Here is a 19,227-nt window from a genome sequence, read left to right as displayed (position 1 = left end):
CTTGACACACATAAACCTGTCGCAGAATATTGCTTTAGGTTCCTCTTTGCTCACTTCAGTTTGTAGATGCTGTACAAGTCTAAAAAGTTTAGATTTATCCAATACCTCCGTAAGGTGTGTTTCTTTTTCAAATTTACAAGACTCGTGTCAGCTTTTAGAAGAGCTTTATCTTTCAAACTTAAATTTGGAGCCAAAACCTTTTAAGCACCAAGATGCACAGGGTTTTCCTGCTCTTAAAGCTTGTAGTTTAGCTGTTCAAAGTTTTCCTGGATGGTTAACAGACAATTTATTGCTTGGGATTACTAAAAACGCTGAGAATTTGACTCATTTAGATATTCGTGGGAACTCTCAAGTTACGAAAAAGGGATTTTTTTTATGTACCACAAAGTTAGAAAAACTTTATATATCTGGTTGTGAAGTATCTAGTGATATTTCAGAGCTAGTATTTCAAAGATGGTCTCACTCACTATTATATCTAGATCTTTCTAAAATAAAACCTTCGCAGGAAAGTATGACTGATATTGTAAACTGTGTTTTAAAATGCTCAAAACTAACTCATTTGGACTTGACAGGAACATCTGTTTTTGATGTACATATTCAGCATGTTTTAAAATCTCTACCCAGTTTATGTGTTTTGGATTTGACATCTTGTCGCAGTTTATCAAGGGGAATAAAAAGGCTTCATTCAAATGAACAACTTGGAATTTTGTCAGAAAAATTAAAAAATCTTTAATTTTTTAAATTAAAAAAGCTGTGTATTTATTTGATGTTTACATCATCTCTCTATTACTATTATATTACCCCACGTTATTTGACTGGGTTAAAAATCAAAAAAGTTTGCTTTTTATCACAATACTCGGAGTTTTTATCATTTTTATCCTCCTCAATGCGATCTGTTTTTTGATAGTTTAACAATAGTTAGTTGAGTTCCGACTGCAGTTTTCATTCTGTTCTGCTCACTAAAAAAATAATAACTCTTTACAGTTTTATTTTTTCTTTAAATCGTTTTCTGTTTTATATTTTCTAACTAATAGCGTAATAGCTGAAAAAAAATATAAATATCATATTTTGACTTCAAGTTATATATTATAGTTTATTCCGTCGAGATATTCTTGAATATTAGTCGAACTCCGTCTGTATTTTTATGCTTTATATTTGATGCTACGTCAGAACATGTTTGTCAATAACTAGCTTAAATTATAAAATTTAACTCCTTAACCTTAGATCAAACCAAAATCTTTGTTATAATTATTTTTTAATCGTTGTTATAATTTTTTTATTTAGTTTTATTTCTGTTCAGTATTATACTTTAGCGTAGGCGAGAAAAATGTTAACTTTAGTTAAAAAAATTATTACTGCAATAAAAAAAGTTTGTTAATGTTTTTATCATTTGAAAGCTTAAATTTAAACTCATTTCACTATTTGAACATGGAATGGAGGGTTATGAAAAAGAAATAATTTTTTGACCTGTAGTTGGAGTAAATAAGCATTTTAATATTGATTAAGAAAATCACATTTATTTTATTCAATTCATAAAAATGTTGCCGCACAAATTGTAAAATTAAAATAGAACAAATGTCCCATCAAATTTTACTTCTGATATACTTTAGGAGAAATTTATTTTAGGTAAAATAATTTACTAAAGTACAGGGACGGATCCAGGATTTTTTTGGTGATTAAGATAGCTTTCAGACATGGAACAAACTTCCAAACATTTGTACGTTTATACCTATGTCAAATAATAGGGCTGTGCAAAAAATTGCGATGATTTGAGGCTGGGAACGAAAAAGCTCTTTGACTTCATCACCCCCACCCCAAACGTGAGGGGCGACAATTTGATAAAAAAAAGTTTTGTACTATTCTCAATTAGACTTATATTCATCGATAAATTTCAAGTTTCATAGTATCATCTCTCAGCGTTCTGTAATTCTGACCATATAAAATTTGTAACCCCCTCAAATTGAAGGGGGTTTAGACTTTATATGGTCATTTTCGAACGCTAAAAGATAATACTATGAAACTTGAAAAGTCAAAGGGTCTTTTCGTTCCTAACCTCCGATCATCTCAATTTTTTGCACAGCCTCATTATTTGACATAAGTTTAAACATACAAATGTTTGAAGTTTGCTCCATGTCTGGAAGTTAGCTATCTTAATCCCCGAAAAATCGTGGATCGTCACTGCTAAAGTAGTTTATAAATAATTAGGTCACAAAAGTTCTTCATTTGTGACCACAGGAGAAATAAAATTTTGCAAAAATATTTTAGTCATAATCCTAATGGACAGGAATAGAATACCTTGGTGAAAAAATTTCTCAAAATAACCGTGTTTGTTTTTTCGTTTCAAATCTCATTTTAAATCAAATGCTAAAACGTTAGACTTATTTTTAACGCTTAACTAAACTTAATTAACTCAGAAGTGTGCTTAATTAACTCGGAAGTGAAACATTAATTCCCAAAAAATGGGAATTAATGTTTCACTTCCAACCAAGGATCATTGTGTAGAAAAATTGCCAGAAAAATCATTTTCTGATGAGTCTTTATTGATGAAACAGAAATGAAAAAAAAATTAGAATCAAAATGAAAAAAGTATATACTTATATATAAATTAGTAGAAAATCAGTTTAATAATAAATTAGTAGAAATTCAAAAGATTGTGTCATTTTGTTCAAAGATTTTAAAACATTGGCACGGTCACCACCATCATAGTCATAATTAGTAGTAAACGGAATTTGTATGGAAATTGTTTAACAAGGAGAGAGTAAGTTTGTCCTAAACTATCCAAAACCAAGTATCTTTTGCATAAAATTTAACTCGCAATATTACTTTGGATCTCGTATTAATTAATTCATCTTTAATAGGATCTTCATCATTATGTACTTCGTGGTCAAATCTTATTTTGTGACAATGTTTCTTAAACAGCCTGTAGTTAAAAACTCTGGCTCTTATGAAGTTAATTATTTTAATTCACGTGGTCATAACTTCTTTCAAGAAATTAACTAAACTTCATGATGCTAACGCATGTCGCGGTAAGAAGTAATGAGTTATCGTAACATTTGGAAACACTTCAAGCTTTGCTAGAGTGTTTCCAAACATGGCAGCGGCTCTATCTATACACAAACTGTCAAGCTTATTTTTCCAATCAATGTCATGTTTTGCAAAGAACTTTTTATCATAATAAAAACATCTGTTGCTTTTTTAGTTCCCAAAAGTGAGTCGCAAAACCAAAACTCTTTTTTCATACTTTGTGTTTTTAGATAACGTACAAACACTAAAAGCTGGGTACATTGTGATTCATCTTTGCTCTCGTTTAGTTACGTGCTGAATGGAAATGGCAAAGTATTCAGTTCATTAATTACCTGTTGCAAAACGTTGGAAAACATTCCAACAATAGAATGAACGACATCATTTAAAAAAGGCGCTCTCAACATTTCAAAGGGGAGATAAAACCCAATTATTCTAAAGTCACAAATTGTAAAACTTATATTCACCTTAAAGCATGACAACCTTCTATTTGACTTATTACTTTTGTGTCATTTTTTCAAAATTGTAAAAAAAATATATAATAACGGCTTTATAACTTTCATTTCGCAATTTGCATCTGTTTCGAAAGAAGAAAAAATACTAATCTGCGGTACAAAACGAAACAAATCTTGTTTCGTTTCGTACCGCATTTTTATGAAACAAGAAATTTTTGTTTCGTTTCGTATCGGTTTTGAACATTTCACAATTCCCCCGCCCCAAACAGATATTTTACGATTCCCACACCAATACATGAATAATAACATGCAATACATGAACTTTAACATTCAACCAGAAGGAATGGGCGTTTAATACTTACTAACTTAATATTTCGTAAACGAAAGTTTAACTAAAAAGTTTAACCTTATTCTGTTTCGCACCGGTTATTTCGTACTTTATTTAGTTCAACCTTATTTCGTTTCGTACTGGTTTTTACAAAAAAATAAATTATTGTTTCGATTTGTACCGAATTTTTTACAAAAGAAGAAAATTTTGTTTCGTTTCATCAAAATAATATTTTTTTATCGTTTTGTCTCGTTTTGTTTTGTACCGTTTTGAGACGCAGATGCTTAAAAAATACAGTAGAAAATTAAGTATTCATCGGATCTATTTTCACCATATTTATTATTGGTGTTAGAAAATTCATTTTTAGTATAATTTTTAGAAACTTTTTAAACCATTATTAAACTTTAATAAAACAGTTCATCAATATTTTATTAAAACAACATATTCAAACTGATCAAACAACATATTCAACTTAAAAACACGTAAATTTTAATGGGCGAGTCTATTTGCACGTTTTTTTTAATTTTAATGCCTCATTAGATTTAATATTTTGAATAAAATGTGTGCTTTATACATTTAGTTTTTTTATTTTCATTTAATTATTAAATATAATACTCATATTTTTAATAAGTATAATAAATTTCATCGTTTTCTTTAAATAAAGAAAAGTAGGGTAGGGTGAGGTAATGTGGGTCTACGGGGTAATCTGGGTCTAGTTCATATTTATCTGTTATATTGATAATGGCTTTAGGTATAAAGTTTTTAAACTTCAGAGAAAATATATTCAAATAAGGCATAAAGGTATGAAAAATGTTTTTTTTGAAAGTTAAGTTACTATATTTTAAGGATAGTATACCTGTAAGACACTAACGCACATGGTTTGTTTAAAATTTGAAATATAATCAGGTGGGGTAAAGTGGGTCTATGTATATATGATATTATGATATGTAATTATATTATCAAAGTTGTTTTTAGTAGCATTATAAACCTATTAGTTTCATCAGACCTAACTATTTTTGTGTTAATAATTCTTTAGAACTATTAAACACTTATGTTTGAAGTTTATATCTTTGAAGTTTATATTAAGAAACATGTTTATTTATTTGTATGAAATAAAACCTAGGTCAAAAAAAAAATTATATAAGACCTATATGGTGTTAAAATATTTTTTTTTGTGTTATGTTATGATTTATGCTAATTTATTTCACTAAAAGTTTAACAGTTTTTTCATAAATATTACTTTAGAAAGTATTTAAAAAACAAAAAAAGAAGAGAGTACAAGCAAAATGTGGAGAAGTCCTTACAAATGAGAAAGTAAAACGACGGTTACTTGAGTTAGTCAGAGAGGAAAAAAACCAAGCTAAAAAAAAATGTACAAATAAAACTATTACCTCTACTGAAGTATCAAAGAAATACCCAAAAAGATCTAAGTAGCACGAATGTTACCATAAAAGTGCAGTGATCAAAAAAATAGTTATTTTTTATAAAACACTTTATTAAAACATGATTTCTATTTTAAATCATCATTTTTTTACTTTTATTTGACCAAGTTTTTAATTTTTATTGTTGTGCTGTGTATGTATGCACTTTCTTTTTCAATAAAAATAACTTAAGACTACTTTTTAAAATAAAACCTTGTATATATACTATAAAAAAGGTGCATACATATAGAATGTATGTCAGATTTTTCATAAGCAGCAGTATTTTAAACCAGAAACACCAATATTTTATGTAGCCCATAACTTAATAATAATCACATAACTTAATAACAATATCTTATGTGAATCTACATAAGATATTGTTATTAAGTTATGTGATTTAGAACATATTCCATAAAGTTTTCACAAAAATATGTTCTAAAATCAGGGTTGAGTCAGCATTGGACAGTATTTATGGGACACATTTGGACGTACTGCGTCTCTTAACAATCTTTTTAGCAAATTCAATTATTAAAAATTAAACAAAGATAAAAATATTGGGCAACTATAAAAAAGAAATTTGAAAGATAAATAAAAGAAGAAAAATTAAAATTGCAGTAATACATGTTTTTAATAAAACAATTAAACTAAGAGAATCTGCAGTTGTATTTGAGTTCTCCAAAAGTACATTAGCTTGCAGAATAAAAATGTTTAGAAATAACAAAAAGTTAAAAAGTGATAACTTTTCCGCCAAGTATTTTATTTCTACATTTAAGCTTGGTTAAATGTTATGAACTTTATTTTTTCAATTAGGTTACAAGAAAACTTTTATTTATGTTTATCTCAATCCATTCATACTCTTTACTTTGTTATTTTTAAAGTTAGTATTTTTATGTTTATGATATTGATAAGTGATTGATTAGTGTTTTCATTTTAGTTTATTTAAATATAATACACATGAAAATTATTTAATGGTCTGAAATATTTATAAGAATAATTCTGTTATTGGTGATAATTCTCTTAATTCTGCTGATGTTTGTAATTACTGTAATTAGTTATTATTGTTTATAATTACTGCTCAATAAAAAACTTTAGGAAACGTGTTTTGATTTTTATTATATTTCCTAAACTGATCTAATGCCGTCCAAATCTACCCCTTCTTCTCGGGTGATTTTAGACTATGAGTAGTTTGTTTTTAAGAAAAAAAAGCAACTATAATTTATTTGAACTAGCTGGGCTTTGCTTTTCTCTATTTGAAAAAGATAATTGCTAAAGAATTGATAACTAAGTAATCTCTCTTAGCAAAAATTTCAACTTTATGTTAATTAGTACAAAAACTGTGGTATCTTTTTTAAAAAGCGTCCAAATGTGCCCCCTTCCCTCTAGATATAGTCTATTTGCAATGAATGTGCGAATAGACACTCCAAATTTTAATTGATAATTGAGGTTGGTTTGCATTGTATATAATATTTTAACTGATCTATAGCTCTTTTAGTATTTTTGCAGAACCAAGGCTGAATGAAAATCTTTATATGTAAGATTGACATAAAGAATATTTTTTTTGTTTAATATAAATTAATAAAAATGTTTTAGTTGATATAATATATATATATATATATATATATATATATATATATATATATATATATATATATATATATATATATATATATATATATATATATATATATATATATATATATATATATATATATATATATATATATATATAAATATATGTATATGTATATACCCAGTGAGCACGGTACGTTTTTTAAACGTTCTTTGAACGTTTTTATTAGGTTTAAACCTAATAAAAACCTGTAAAAACGCGTTGATAAAGGCCATGTTTTAGATGTAGAATTATTTTGATGCTTATGTTACAAACAAAAAAAGTAAAGTGATCGAAGATGTCTCTTTTAATAACATCTTTTTTAAAGCTACGGTAAAATACTAGTTATTATAAAATTTGCCTCCCATATTAGTGTACATGCATTGATAATCCCTAAATAAATATAATAACATTTTGTTTTTTTTATTATAACTGCATAAATAGTTCTATATATTTTACTCTCGGTACATGAAAAATTTGTAAAAATATTTTTAAAGAATGTAATAAAATCTATAAGTCTCTATTCTTCATCTTTCGATTTTATTAAAGGCTTAACAGGATTTGATGACATATCAAAATCTTCATTATTCCAGTCAACTTTTTTCTTGATTTTAAACCATCCAAGTTTAACAAAGAGCATGGTTAACGGGACAATTACTACCGAAACAAACAACAGAAAAAAACTGAAGGCAATTCCCCAGCTTGGGTAAGATTTCTTCTCAACTTTAAACTAAAAAATATAATTAAAGCTTAAAGTTTAATTAAAGTACAGCGCAAAAACAAAAACTGTAAAGTCAGATTACATACATATTACAGGTATATGCCGTATTACATGTATATAAACTTACGTACATTTGATATAATTTAATTTACGTTTTTCAAGTTTTGGATAAGTTTTGGTTTTGGTTTACCACTTTTAAGGTTTTTTTACCTTATTAGTTGACTATATAATATTAGTTGACTATAACATATTTATTTAAAAATAATGGAAAATTTTAGAATATAGCTTATTATAACTTATAAAATCGTTACTTAGAAATCAAATAAAAGTTAATTACTTGAAAGCTGTTCCACGAATTGTACGTAATTGTTTTTGAAAATAATCCATACAATGAAGCGATCAAAATAGAAACAATTAGCAGAGGTGCTGTAACACACCATCCAAATTTCCAAAAAAAATTTGGTCGTTTTCCTAACATAAACTCAATATCGTCTTCAAAGCTGTATATAAAATAAGAAAGATAACTTTAATTTTTTCTGACAAAAATATTAGCAAAATTGCGTAAAATGTTTTTGAGTAGCAATTTTTAATAAGATTGTTAAATCTTATTTAAACACAAAAATACACACTCTATTAAATTCAGTCTTGTAAATATTGAATCAGAAAAATGCGAGGCAAAGTGGGTATGCGAGGGAAAGTGGATAAATCGTCGCTGCGAAGCAAAACTCCATTTTTGGCAAAATTGACTTTTTTGGTTTAAAATATGGGTGCACAAAAGCCATCTCACAAAGTATGGAAATTGATTCAACTTTTACAACTTTGAGTAAAAGTCAAATATCTTATGTTCAAAAATAATAATTAAGAGGCATCGTTGCTGCAAAACAAAAATCTTAAGTCCATTTTTGGCAAAAAAAACTTTTTTGGTTTAAAATACTTAATACATATAATAAATAACTGAAAGCAAGTAGATTTGTCAAAAAAATCAAAAGCAGTGATTAAATTTAAAACTTTTTCTCAGAACAGCCAAAACGGACTTAAGATGGTCTTGTTTTGCAGCGGCAATTTAATTTATAGAATTTTGTCATATTTTATATAGTTTTAAGATTATCTTAAGTCCATTTGCATTAATGCTTCTCAAAGCTTGAATTTTTTATTTTTTATTTGTTATATTATGAAAAATAATAACATTTTCTATAAGTATTTTAAAAACTATTTGGTTTGATTTAAGAAAATCGAACGCAGTGAAACATGAAATTTGTGAAATTTTAAATACTTTTTTCTCAGATCAGTAAAAATAGTCTTGTTTTGCAGCGACGAAATTGTAATATTGTTGATTAAATGTGAAACATTTATAATATTATTAGATTTATAAAGTTCATAACCTAGGTAATAAGATATTTTTAACCAAAATATTGACTATATAATCAGCAAAAATACTTTAAAAATTTTGAATGCCCTTAAAAAATTTAACTTGCATTCTCGCTTCATGTTTATTATTTCAATAACACGGAACGACAAAACGACGCTTAAATAAATTCTTCTAGTCTTTCTACCCCCTACTGCCTTCCTACCCTCTACTCCACACAGAATGCGTTATTTTTAAATTTTTTTTATTTTGATATTTCTGTAAAAATATCTAAATTGATAAACTAAAGATTGTTAAATGCGTTTTGAATCCATTTGAAAACGTTATCTTAATTTGTCGTTCCTGTTACATATTATAGTACCAAAACTATTTTATGATTAATTTGATGTTTACTAGGTTTATACTAAAAACAAAAACTTTAACAATAACCTAAGTAATAATTATAATTTAACTTACTTTTTAATTCCATAGACATAAACAACAATAAAAGATTCAAGCAATGCAATCACTAGCAAGGATACACTCGCAGAATAAGTGTCAAACATCTGTAACCAATAGATACCAGATCCTTGACAAAACAGCAGTCCCAAACAAAACAAGATCGAACATAAAATTACTAAAATAAGTACAACTATTTGTATCGTAAAACGATATAGAAAAAAAATATATATAAGGATATGAGAATGTTAATAAAAAAAGCAGTTAAAGAGTTAACCTGCTGCCAAAAATATAAAAAACAAGTTAAGTGTAGAAAATACAGCTAAACTTTTAAATAAAACTTACAATGAACCAATTCTTTTCTTAATGAAATAAACTTCAAATCAATAAGAGTGGTTCTCACTCCTTCAACAGATCCAATCATTGTTCCTATCCCCAACGTAAGTAACATTATAAAAAATAAGACGCTCCAAAATGGTGTCCCACTCATTGTTGACATTGCTTCTGTAAATGCAATAAACGTTAAACCAGGACCTTCCGCTACCTTGATGAGGATTTTTAAATTTTAATCACCAAAAGGTAGAAAAAATGTCATAAATTGAAAAAAACACTGAATTAAAAAAAAGGTACTAACCTGATCTAAAAATTCTTTTAGGTCGCAGGTTCTATTTGTGCCATGTTTTAAGTTCTCTTTTAAACATAGTTCGTAATTAAATGTGGCCTAAATTAAAAAAACGTCAACATCTTTTAAATTTACTATTTCCAAATGACTAAAAAAGTAAATAATTTTCCATTTTAACCTTATAACCCAAGATTCCAAAAATGACAGTTCCAGCAAAAATTGATGTTCCGCAATCAATGATGGAAACCATTATTGTATCTCTCATTATATTATTATTAATATGATTGTAACTTGACATTGATATCAAACCTCCAAAACCAAGTCCCAGCGAATAAAAGATTTGTGAAGCTCCATCAAGCCAAATTTCGGCATTTTTGAGTTTTTCAAACTGCAGAAGTAAAATCAGAAACTTATTTTATAATAAAAGATATAATTAGTAAAAACAAACAGCAACTCTCCCCCCCCCCCTCCTGCAGCCTTGGAGGAGTTAACACAGTAAAAAAAAAAAATTTAAATAACATTTTAATGCTTTTAATGCTCATTAAACAAAAACGATTTTTAAATACTACAAAGATGCACTTATTTTATTTAATAGTAGTAAATACCTTAGGAGTAAACATATGCTTAATCCCTGTGTAAGAGCCTTTCAACATAACCATGCGTATAAAAAACGCTGTTAATACTACGTACGGAAACAGAGAAGTGAAATAGACCGTCTAAACAATAATTAAATGTATTTAAAACATTAAAATTAAAAAGAGTTGAAATTTTTCTTTCATATTTTAACTTTACCTTGCCCATAGATGATGTTCCTTTGAATGAAGTAAGATACACTACAACCCATGCAAGCAATAAACATAAACACAATTTCCAATTAAAAATACCGCTATCCTCTATACTATCACTTGAATTAAGTACAACACGGTACCAAAAATATGTAGTTGGAGATGATTTACTGCATTCTTCTACTAAAGTCTTATTTCCAAATTGATCTGTTGTAACAGGACATTTGGCATACGGGACGTTCTTTTGAAATGAAATAAATAAATAGTAAAAACACCATCCGATAATCATATTGTAATAAGAACTAACTAAAAACGCAACCATAACGGATGCCAAACCAATTCCGGCAAAATACGGCGACAAATGATTCCAAGCATGTAAAGGTCCTTTTTGAAGACGTTGGCCTACACCCAACTCCAAAAAAAATATTGGAATACCCATTGTAATCAAAGTCAATAAGTAGGGAATAAGAAACGCACCTACGATGTTACAAACAGAAAAAAAATTACTTTGAAAAATACATATATATATATATATATATATATATATATATATATATATATATATATTATTATTTTATAAACATCAATAAATACGAATTTCTCTCGATACTATATATTTTTTTTTTTTTAAATTTTCGCTGGATTGTTGTGCCCAGCGTCTTCAGCTTAAGAATTTACATACTCTCTTTAATTATGTCTACATTCAAATATATATATATATATATATATATATATATATATATATATATATATATATATATATATATATATATATATATATATATTCGACAGAAAAACTAAATGTGGGCCTTAAGTTTAAAAAAGAAAAAAAATCTTGTTTTTTTTGCGAAAAAACTCTTCACAAATTACTGTTTCTTATTTAGGGGTGGATCCAGCAGTTTTTGGTCTTTGAGATAGCTAACTTCAAGACATGGAGCAAACTCCAATTATTTATACTTATACTATTTTATTTTAAATAAGAATGCTTTGCAAAAAACTACGACGATTGGAGCCTGGGAACAAGAAAACCCCAAATTTTTTGCCCCTTCCTCCCTACCTTCAATGTGAGAACACCAAATTAATTAAATATTTTTATTGCTGTTCTCAACTAGATTTATATTCATCGATAAACTTTAAATTTTATAGTATAATATCTCAGCGTTCAAAAATTATGGGGGGGGGGGGGGTAACAATTTTTATATGGTCATAATTTTTGAACGCTGAGATATTGTAGTGTGGAAATTTATCGATGAATATAAGTCTGATGAGAATAGTAAAAAAAATATTTTATCAACTTGTTACTTTTATGTTTGGAGCAGGGGCAAAAATTTTTGGGCTTTTTTGTTCCCAGGCTCCAACCATTGCAATTTTTTGCAAAGCATCCTTATTTGACATAAGTATAAACATATAAATATTAGGAGTTTGTACTATGCTTGGAAGTTAGTTATATTAAAGACCAAAAAATGCTGGATCCGCCCCTGTTCTTAATTCTAACACTGAAATAATTTAAAAAATTGTTTTTAGGTGATTTATTTAAAGAATTGTGCTCATTCTCCTATTTAGAATACCATTTTAAAAGTATTACCTTTCAGGTTTTTCAACTGTTAATCAAATAATTTCAGTAATTGCTCCTAAATTACTTCATATTAAGTTAAAAATAAAAGTCAAACAGAAAAAAATTATTTGAAGGAACATTTCTGTTATAAAATACAGTAACAATGTAAATGATAGAGAGTTGTCTACTTTTGTTTATTTTTTATATATAAATATTTAAAAGCAATTTTTTCAAAATTTTCCATAATATAAAGAACATCCTTAACATCAAAAATATTTGATTTCACAGAATGAATGAGAATTAGCTTTGTTTAATTTAATAGAATGAATGAGAATTAAATTTTTTATTTAATGAATGAAAAAACACTGTATTGCAAAATTTATGAGCATTGTATAAGTTTCGTTGTATAAAGTGGTATGATATTGATTTTTGAAAACTAAAGTCATAAATTATACCAAAAAAATTTGAGCAATTACCGTAATAGTACTTCACTTATGACTCATTTGAATTTTGTAAAGAACAAACAATTGTTTAACTATTTTACCAATAAAAAATTCTGTATTTTATTAAGTCTCTCGCCTAATTCTCTTTTCACACTTTAATAAACTGGATTGATTTTAATTTATTCTAATATAAAATCTAAATAACTACTCAGTTCATACTTAATACAAATACCATATAAGCTTTTTAAAATAGGTAACTTTTAGAAATGGATGTTCATCGACAGATTTTAAATTTTATCTAATGGTACTTTAGTGTTTAAAAGCTATGATCGAGTAAAGTTTATTTCCCCCCTCATTTAAAAACTTTACGCGGTCATTTGAATGCGAAAATATCATTGGATAAAATTTGAAATCTGACGATTATTATAAATTTCAGTTTAGAATAGAAAAGACATAAAATTCAGTAACTTATTGTCCTAATATTTAGAGTTTGAGAGTTTTTTCATGCCTGATAGTTATCTTTCTTAAACACCATAAAAAACTGCCTCAACCCTGTAGGTCTAGTTGTTGTCTTATGTGCTGAAGGTATTTTCTGTTAGCCAAATTCCAAAACTTTACTTTTTTTCTTTTGAGCAACATTTGAGATAGATATATTCAAAAATTTCAATGAACGCTTATTTTGAATTGTTTTGTTCATCAATTTCAGACAAAAATATATATGAAAGTACTTGCAAAATCTCAACTTAGCCGACTCTTTTTCTAAAGAAACAAAAATTATGCTTCTAATAATCGAATAACAAAACAAAAGGAATTCTAATCAAACCCATGTCATACAAAATAGAGAACGATGATTAAAAGAACGATTAAATAAAAAAAATATTTTATGTAGATTGTAAAATTCTGAGATAATGTTGTCATTGAGATAATGAAATAATGTTGTCATTGGTGCTGGTTGCGGTGGCACTGACATAGATTCTGATGGTTGAGATGACGATAGTTCAGGTTGAGATGATGGTGTAATACATATACCGAAGTACACGTATAACATATACCGAAGAGCAAATTGCGTAAGCACGATTTGCTTTTCAGTGTATGGTTTTTTTACTTCCTTTGCTTGCAAGTATTTTTGAGGCATATTTTATATTTGAATAGATTTTATCATAATAGATTTAAAGGTTATACGAAGAATTTATAGAGATTCATTGGTCAATTTAGGTGTTATTAATTCATAAAAACCACATTTACAAAGTTGACAACTAGTGTATTTCATATCATAACCTCAGTTTATTGTTTCCCTTATTAACTTCTAGCTTTTTACCGGAAATCCCAAACTTCATTTTGAAAAAGAATTCATGACCGGTGTTGCAACAAATTTCACTTCCGAGAGTTTTATGTCCATTTTTCAAAACAAGAAAAGAAAATTTTTTTTATGCGGCCAAAAAATTTGAAATTTTTTAAAAAAATTGTTTCTTTTGTATGTTGTAAAACTATATATCATCTTATTCAAAAAAAGATTCTCTACATAATTATCAAAAAAATATTTCCAAAATGGTAATTCAATAAATAATCAGAAGCAAAAGAATAAAAACTTTCATAACAATTTTATTCTATCCTCTATTTCATTAAACAATGTTTTGCTCTTTAGTCGTTCTCGTTTATTTGTTTAACGATCATTCGTATACGAACGTTCGCTACGAATAATTTAAGTGAATATTTTTAACGAATATTCTTCAACGGACAATACATACGTCGTTTAATTAACAATAATTATTGATTTACAGAGACTATATTATTAATTTGTTTATAAAATTCCAACCGAAGTTTCTTAAAAGTTTAAGATCAACAGTCTTTTATTAACTTGTGATTATTGACGTTTTCTTTATAACCCGTTGCCCGCAAACACGAATGTCCCGCAACACGCAAACCCGTTGCCCGCAAACACGAATGTCTTTAAATGTTTAATTAGTTTTTGAGTTTGTTTCCTGCTTATTAGCAAAATCGCTTGAAGATCGACTTTATAAAAAGCTCTCAACCTTTTCAATCTTTGTGATAGTATTTATCTAAGATTAGTTTTTAAATGACCTTGGTTTGAAAAATTTTTTGTAAAAATAAATTGATGGATTGATTCAAGAAGTTTGTTTTATTTTTTTTGTTTGCAAACAGAATTGAAAACAGAGCAAAACAAAACTGCAAAGTATATAAAACTATGGCTAAAAAAAAACTACCTAAATAGTTCGAGATTTTTTATATTAAAAGAAGAAAAAATTAAGTAAAAAATTACTTATTTCCCAGTTATAAATTTTATTTTTATATTTATATTACGTTTTATGTTTTAAAAGTCCTAACTTTTACAGTCAACGAAGTATGTATTTTTTTTATAAAGTCGGTAAACTGGTAATAGAAAAAAAATATATTAGTAATTAAAATTATTAGGTATGTTAAAAATGAAAGGTTTTGTTGGTCATATATACTTTTAACAAAGCTGACGACACCAGGGGGCACGTGCCCCCCCCCCCTTTTTTTTTAACTTTTTGTTAGGAAATTTTAGATAAAGGAGACTTTTTATAAAATTGACCACTGTGCCCTCCCCCCCACCTCACTTCAAAATCCGTGTCGTTGGGTAGGCCCGGACGGTGAGTAACTCCAGACACTTGATGCACAGCTTAAACTTAAGAAGCTATGTAATTTTAAATAATATTTGCATACCTAATTTTTATGTAAACTAACAACTTTTTATTGATTAAAGATTTTTATTTACAATATTTATTTAAAAAAAAAAAGTATTTGTGAATGAGGTATGATCAGGTAGTATCGGACACATGTTTGGAGGGTAGTTCCGAACATCTTAATCCATTTACATTTTAAAAATAAGCAGCTTTTTTATATAAATAATAATACATTTAATATATTACACAAACCCAAAATAGTAATTCATTTAATTCCAATAAAAAAAATCTTAGATTTGAAAAAAGTGTTTTTAAAGTGTTTATTTTCATTAGTAAAAAACTAATGTTTATATTTCTAAATGATTTCATTTTCATTCTCACTCCTTATATATCAGAGGTAATTTCTAAAAGCGATTTTTTTAAAAATGTGTTCAGAACAGTCTAATGCTAACTTTATATATATTATATTTGTGTCACACGGGTAAAAAAAGAGGTAAAATCATGCTTAAACTATGTGTCCGGGGCTATTCACCAATTTTGAAACATGCTTTTATTCTAACATAATTCTTTTATGCTTTTATAGTATTAAGAGACACAATAATTATTTTTTTCATTTATCTATTAAATTTGTTTCTAACTTGATAGATAAATGTTAAAAAATCTTTTGACTTTTTGTTTTCTGTCAGTACATGTGTATAATCTATTTTACCTTAAATGTCCGGGACTACCCGACTTTCCCCTACAGTAAAAATCCAATTATATGGCATTCAATTCACCCTAATAAAAAACAAAATAAAAACTTTGTTAACTGAACTTGAATTTTTAGAATTTCTTATATATCTCTTATACAAAGAAAATCTTTTTTAAATATTTAAAATAATTGTAATGAAAACAATTAAAAATGCGAAATGTAATGCATAATGTAATGTTATGCGTTATCCTCGCAAAATTTCTGGTTCTAATAACAATCATTCGGAATGCTCTCATTTCCAAATACTTAACGAAGTTTTAACTGTGATATTTTATCAGAGTATAACATATGTATAACAGATTTAAGTATTTGTCTAGTGGACCGTTAGAAAAGCAAAAAAATTTAACATTTTTATAAATGAATAATAAGAATAAAAAATTAGTTGCATCAATCATTATATATTCAGTTGGATCAATCATTATATATTCAGTTGGATCAATCATTATATATTCAGTTGGATCAATCATTATATATTTAGTCGTATCAATCATTATATTTAGGGTTTGTATTAAGACCCTAGCATAGGATGGGCATTTATTGTCTCATTTGATTTTTTTAAGTTATGTCGCTTCTATTTAATTATTAGTTAGAATTTGTTTATTTTTAGTTGATGGACGATTTAATTATAATAAATTGTTTAACCAAATTAATATTGAAAGTAACAATGGTTGAATTATCGACTAGTCCAAAAATTTTTTAAACCTTTCATCAAAATAATACTAGAATAACAAAATACACATTAATACATTGCTGACTTCTTTAATATGGTAAAATTACTTTGGCTTCTACGCAGGCTTCGTTAATCAATTTACAGTTAGAAATGTTTCTTTAAGGATTTGTTTTTTTGTATGGGTTGTATTTTTATACAATTAGTCCAACTAAACTCAGAATTAATGACTTAACAACTGTTATAAAAATATTTATAATTTTGTCAAACTAAAGCGTTAACTAACTCCATATTTGGAGTTGGGGACAATTTATCCTAATATGAAATGTCTCTATTCCTAAATAAAATCAAACAAACAAAAAAATAAACAGATTAAGGACTGCAAAACATTAAAAAAAAATTACGTTTGATATACAAAATAATAATATTATTAAAAGAAAAAAATCAAAAAATTCAAAAACAAAACAATAATAATATTTAAAAATTTGCTAATTAGGAAGTTTTTGTATAGGTATTGTGGTTTATCCTCCTTTGGCTAATTGGCATATAGAGGCCACATACCAAGGTCCGCAAAGATAAGTTCAACTCACTAAAGAGCATCGTAATCCGCTTCAACGAACCAAAAAGTGAATACAGAATGTGTGTTTGTAGAAGAACCGAAGTAAATAAAAGTAAATTTAGTAGTCGCGCTAAAAAGATAGCACATAGATAATGCATCGTAGTTTGGGCTATTTACTTTATAAAAACTCGCAAAAAAAAAATTTTTTTAATAACCTAAAACTCTTAAAATAATCTATTTTGCGGGATTTTAGAACATTTTAGGAAAAAACAAAAAAATACCGCAGTCAAATTCTTTTAAAACAATTTGGCTTATTTTTTTTGTTTTTTGAGGTTTGCCGCATTCCTCATCTCAAGGGTCAAATCATAAGTGTATCAAAAAAAATCAAATAACATGTTTGAAGTGGTTTATTATGTTTCTGGAGTATTGTGAAAAAAATGTTTTTACTAATATTTCATATAAATTAAAACCATATAAATTAAAAGACCATAAAAAATCACAAAAGATAATAAATCACAATACATGGTACTGAACTTCAGTATGATTGTTTACTAAATATCCATACTGAACAAACACTTAAGCCTATAAACAACCGTACTAAAACAAACTTTTAAACATGATAAAACATCTGCAATGTTCTATGAAAATACAACGATTTTTACTTTTTTATCGCAATAAAAAAAAGCAAAAAAAAAAACAATCCTGTCGACCTAAACAACGATACAAATGGGAAATGCTATTTACTGATTATTATTTAATACAAAAAAAAAAAAAAAAAAAAGAAAAGAAAAGATTAACTCAATAAATGCAGGTCTCTTAGTTGTGTAATAATTCCTTAAATCTTGCATAAATGAAATTCACGGTAACAGACGAGCTAAATTAATTAACACAAAAAAAGCTGTAATCGTTTTCTTATTTTATGCTTTACTTTCAGCTTATTTACCGCAAATATAACTTTCCAATTTATATTGGCTATGATTTTATAATTTTAATTACATTTTGTAAAACCTTTTAATACAACCAATTAATAAAAAAAAGTTGAACTTAACAAACTTTTTTTTGCTGAAACTAATATCATTAGTTTATGCATAACCACTGTTGTGATTTACTATGTTTTGTTGCTATGGATATTACTAATATAGACAGAGAAAAAAAGTCACCTCCGCCATTTTTTTGAACTAGGTATGGGAATCTCCAAACATTTCCTAATCCAACAGCATAGCTTAGAATAGCAAGAAAAAATTCAATTTTGTTTCCCCAAGATTCTCTTTCTTTAACGATTGATTTATTTTGAACATTATTAATATCATCAGTGACGGAAATTTTGTATTCTTTCATTTTTTTTTTATGCAGCTCACTCTTTAATTACATTTAATAACATAAATTAACACAAATTTGTTTTTTTAATTTTGTTGTCATTTGAACGAAAGTGATATTTATTTGTTAACGAGAAATCAAAAGTGTTTTGATTCGCAAGTATTTTTTTTAAGTATTTTGATTGGACAAAAAAACCATTTTAATACTTTATTTGTAAAGAATTCGACAAATTTGTTTTTAAATAGCGCTTTTTTAAACATCTTTTCTTTAAACAACAAAGTAACTGTAAATTAAGTGTTGCTTTTAACTTTAATTCTTATTAATTTTTTTATATTTAAAATTATAAATTAAAACTAAAAATATTTTAAGAAGTTGAAACCACAATAAAATATAATATAACAATTATATTACTAAATCAGAACATATTTTGCCAATTACACTGTAACTAAATTATAATTAGTCTGATTTATTTATTTGTATTGAGTAGTTTAGCATATACAAAA

The 19,227-nt window shown here is 26.7% G+C and overlaps 2 protein-coding genes across 5 annotated transcripts in view; one reads left to right on the top strand and one right to left on the bottom strand.

Moving 5' to 3' along the window:
* LOC100208508 (F-box/LRR-repeat protein 6) overlaps positions 1 to 750 on the top strand; it is a 32,806-nt gene extending 32,056 nt beyond the window's left edge. For all 3 annotated transcript variants that reach the window (XM_065805398.1, XM_065805397.1, XM_065805396.1), the window contains exon 5: positions 1 to 750. This exon is cut by the window's left edge and continues 313 nt beyond it. In XM_065805398.1, the coding sequence (XP_065661470.1) occupies positions 1 to 733 (733 nt within the window). In that variant the 3' untranslated portion in view covers positions 734 to 750.
* Positions 751 to 7,246: 6,496 nt separating this feature from the next.
* Positions 7,247 to 18,898, bottom strand: LOC100204977 (sodium-dependent neutral amino acid transporter B(0)AT2). Of its 2 annotated transcripts, none has more exons than XM_065805392.1 (9): positions 18,568 to 18,898; positions 10,774 to 11,243; positions 10,587 to 10,697; positions 10,160 to 10,369; positions 9,994 to 10,080; positions 9,705 to 9,903; positions 9,378 to 9,537; positions 7,893 to 8,055; positions 7,247 to 7,564 (listed from the first exon to the last, which is right to left on the bottom strand). In XM_065805392.1, exons 1-9 carry the CDS (start codon positions 18,743 to 18,745, stop codon positions 7,355 to 7,357), a joined length of 1,788 nt encoding a protein of 595 aa, XP_065661464.1. In that variant the 5' UTR covers positions 18,746 to 18,898; the 3' UTR covers positions 7,247 to 7,354. The 2 variants fall into 2 exon arrangements, with proteins under 2 accessions (XP_065661464.1, XP_065661465.1); XM_065805393.1 differs by lacking the exon at positions 18,568 to 18,898 and adding an exon at positions 17,439 to 17,463.
* Between the last annotated feature and the right edge of the window lie 329 nt (positions 18,899 to 19,227).

Source organism: Hydra vulgaris, chromosome 09 (assembly GCF_038396675.1).
Source record: "Hydra vulgaris chromosome 09, alternate assembly HydraT2T_AEP".
Classification (NCBI taxonomy): Eukaryota; Metazoa; Cnidaria; class Hydrozoa; order Anthoathecata; family Hydridae; genus Hydra; species Hydra vulgaris.
This window is presented reverse-complemented; position numbering and strand designations above follow the sequence as displayed.

What these genes read in the sequence shown, in the direction of transcription:
- LOC100204977 (XM_065805392.1), bottom strand. Translation starts at nt 18,745, where the DNA reads ATGAAAGAATACAAAATTTCCGTCACTGATGATATTAATAATGTTCAA. An exon ending in AGCATATGTTTACTCCTAAG is followed by an intron (nt 10,370 to 10,586) that starts GTATTTACTACT and finishes TTACTTCTGCAG; the next exon opens with TTTGAAAAACTCAAAAATGC. An exon ending in TAAAAGAATTTTTAGATCAG is followed by an intron (nt 9,904 to 9,993) that starts GTTAGTACCTTT and finishes ATCCTCATCAAG; the next exon opens with GTAGCGGAAGGTCCTGGTTT.